The 2,970-nt window shown below is 47.8% G+C and overlaps 1 protein-coding gene across 1 annotated transcript in view; it reads right to left on the reverse strand.

The window, feature by feature from the left end:
- Positions 1 to 595, reverse strand: part of LOC107300253 (serine/threonine-protein kinase ULK2-like) — a gene marked incomplete at both ends in the record, with an annotated part of 31,605 nt that extends 31,010 nt beyond the window's left edge. Inside the window, one exon of the mRNA XM_015829591.1 lies at positions 515 to 595. Coding sequence (XP_015685077.1) covers positions 515 to 595 — 81 coding nt within the window. The remainder of the gene's footprint in view (positions 1 to 514) is intronic.
- Between the last annotated feature and the right edge of the window lie 2,375 nt (positions 596 to 2,970).

Consider the following 2,970-nt stretch of genomic DNA (forward strand, 5'->3'; position numbering starts at 1 on the left):
ATCCATCCATCCATCCATCCATCCATCCATCCATCCATCCATCCATCCATCCATCCATCCATGCATACATCATTTTTCATCTTTCTCATCTCTCTCTCTATCCATCATCTCTCTATCCATCCCTACATACATACATTTTTCATCTTTCTCATCTTCCCCCCACCTCCTCTATATCTCATATCATCTCTCTCTCTTTCTCACATACACTGGTGGACCTACCATAATTTGGTTGCTAAAAGCCTTGGAGATATTCTCCATCCCTTCTTCCGTCTTTTAGAAAACAGACCACAAAGGCTTGGAGACCCAGAGCAGAACTGGCCTGTCATCTAACCACTCTTCACCCTCTGTCTCTTTAATTAGTTGAATTATCTCCACCAGCCTCATGAACTGGGTGGGAAGGCTTCACAATCCCTGGGCAAAAGGGCTGTTTAGAGGCTTTGTACCTTTACTCCTGCAAACCCCTCCCTTAAAATTGGATGGGGGGGGGGGAAGGGGACAAAGAGAAACTGCTCACCTGAAGAGCTTCGGCCCCTGATTTCGTGCCCCTGCAGCTGCCCGCAACAGCAATGCCCAAGTTGTTCAGGTATGGTACCAACTGGGGGGGGGGAAGAAAATAGTAATATAATCAGAACAAAATCCGATTCAAAAATCACCTTGAGTTTGTAAAAATAGGTTTGAACCCTCATCTCCCCAGTCATAGCCCACCATAACTGCTTACTGTAAACACTATATAGCAGTGTTTCTCAACCTTGACAATTTTAAGGCATGTGGACTTCAACTCCCAGAATTCCACAGCCAGCATTGCTGGCTGTGGAATTCTGGGAGTTGAAGTCCACATGCCTTAAAATTGTCAAGGTTGAGAAACACTGCTATATAACTAGCCCTCGACTTACAACCATTTGCTTAGTTACAACAGCGCTGAAAAAAAGTGACTTGGGACTGTTTTTCACACTTAACGACCATTACAGCATTCAGGGTCAAGAGATCGAAATTTGGACGGGCAACTGGCATGAATGTATGACGATTGCCGTGTCCCCGGGGTGTCACCTGATCCCCCCTTTTTGTGACTTTCTGACCAGCAAAGTCAACGGGGAAGCCAGATTCACTTAACAACCACATTGTTCACTTAACTGTGGCGAGAAGGGTCCTAAACGGGGGCAAAACTCACTTCACAAAGGTCTCACTAAGCAACACAAATTTTGGGCTCAACTGCGGTCGTAGGTTGAGGACTACCTGTAGACTGCGCACAGGCGCAAGAAGTTCCGGAGACGCACACTGAACAAACTGGGCTATCTGGTGGCTTCTTCCCTTTGCGATTGTGGTGACAACACACAGGTATTATCTGCCCTTTTGTGTCCCGATCAGCGTACATTGGAGCAAGGCTTTTCAATCAGTGGTACGGGTACCACCTGTGGTACATTGGCACGCGGCAGGTGGTACACGACCATCCTAGAAAAGTGGTAGTGGGGAAGGAGAATGAGCTGAACTGGTGGCAGCACCGCACAAGCCTGAGCGAGAGACAGCTGGAGCTGCAGGGCTGTCAGGGCTCAGAGGAAGCCCCAGGATCAGCTTTCCAGCTGATCGGCGCTTCTTCGGAGCTGTCAGGGCTCAGCGGAAGTGCCAGGATCAGCGCCAGGCCCCAGATGTAGCTTGCCGCTGGTCCTGGTGCTTCTGCTGAGCCCAGAAGAAGCACCGATCAGCTGGAATGTTGCAGCCTCTCCAGGGTCTTGTGATGTACATTCAGAGGCTTGGCAACTGATTCATATTTATGACGGTCACAGTGTCACAGGGTCATGTGAAGTGACCAAAACCTGCTGCAACCACCCAGCAGACGGGGGGGAATAAAAACCACACACATCCCCACCCCCACCCCCCACTGCCTATCCTCAACAGAAATGCTCACAATGAAAACCTCAGATAGGAGGAAGAGTGCGGCCGGGCGGGCAGGCAGGTGTTTTGCTCGGCTGTGGCTTGGGGGGCACTTTTTTCAGTGCCATTGTAACTTCGAACAGTCACTAAGCGAACTGTTGTAAGTCGAGGACTACCTGTACTTTATCACTTTTTTCCTTTTTTTTTTTTTTTTGGCTCATCAAGTTTTTGACACCTTGCTAGGCGACTGGTGGTATTTGGATATTGCCATATCCTAAAAGTGGTACAATGGGTGAAAAGGTTGAAAAGCCCTGATATAGTCTGCCTCATTTGAACTGTGATTTTTAAAACGGTTTGATGTTTGTTTATTCGTGCTTCTGACACGAATAAACAAACATCAAACTGTTTTAAAAATCGCGAGATCCCACAATAGCAGCTAATTTTTTCTTTTTTTCTTTTTCTTAGAAACGAGAAAGTCATATGCCTTTTGTTTCTGTTAAGACCCACAAGAATGTCACCACAAAGGTAGACCTGTATAGGTCGTTCTTGACTTAGACAGAAACACAGGCTGGAATTTTTTTTTTTTACCATGGTTTTTGATCAAGTCACGGGGTTGTTAAGAAAATCCAGCTTTCCTCATTGCTAGTGGAAGTCTCCTGGGAAGGATGCAAATAGCGTGGACATAACCCTGGGGCACTGGAGCCGTCATAAATAGGGGCCAGTTACCAAGTGCCTGAACTGTGTGATCAAATGACCGCAAGGACGCAGCAGTGGTTGCTAAGGGTGAGGATTGTTAAGTCACCTTTTTCCTGCTTGATTGTTGGTCTAGTACAGGGGTGGGAAACCTTGGCTCTTTTATGACTCGTGGACTTCGACTCCCAGAATTCCTGAGCCAGCCATGCTGAGGGGAAAGGGAGAGGTTTCCATGCTGAGCCATGCTGGCTCAGGAATTCTGGGAGTTGAAGTCCACCAGTCATGAGGGGGCCATAGTTCCCCCATGCTGGCTCAGGAATTCTGGGAGTTGAAGTCCACGAGTCATGAAAGGGCCATAGTTCCCCCATGCTGGCTCAGGAATTCTGGGAGTTGAAGTCCACGAGTCAT

The sequence above is a fragment of the Protobothrops mucrosquamatus genome, unplaced genomic scaffold (genome assembly GCF_001527695.2).
Source record: "Protobothrops mucrosquamatus isolate PMUCROS unplaced genomic scaffold, P.Mucros_1.0 scaffold6474, whole genome shotgun sequence".
Classification (NCBI taxonomy): Eukaryota; Metazoa; Chordata; class Lepidosauria; order Squamata; family Viperidae; genus Protobothrops; species Protobothrops mucrosquamatus.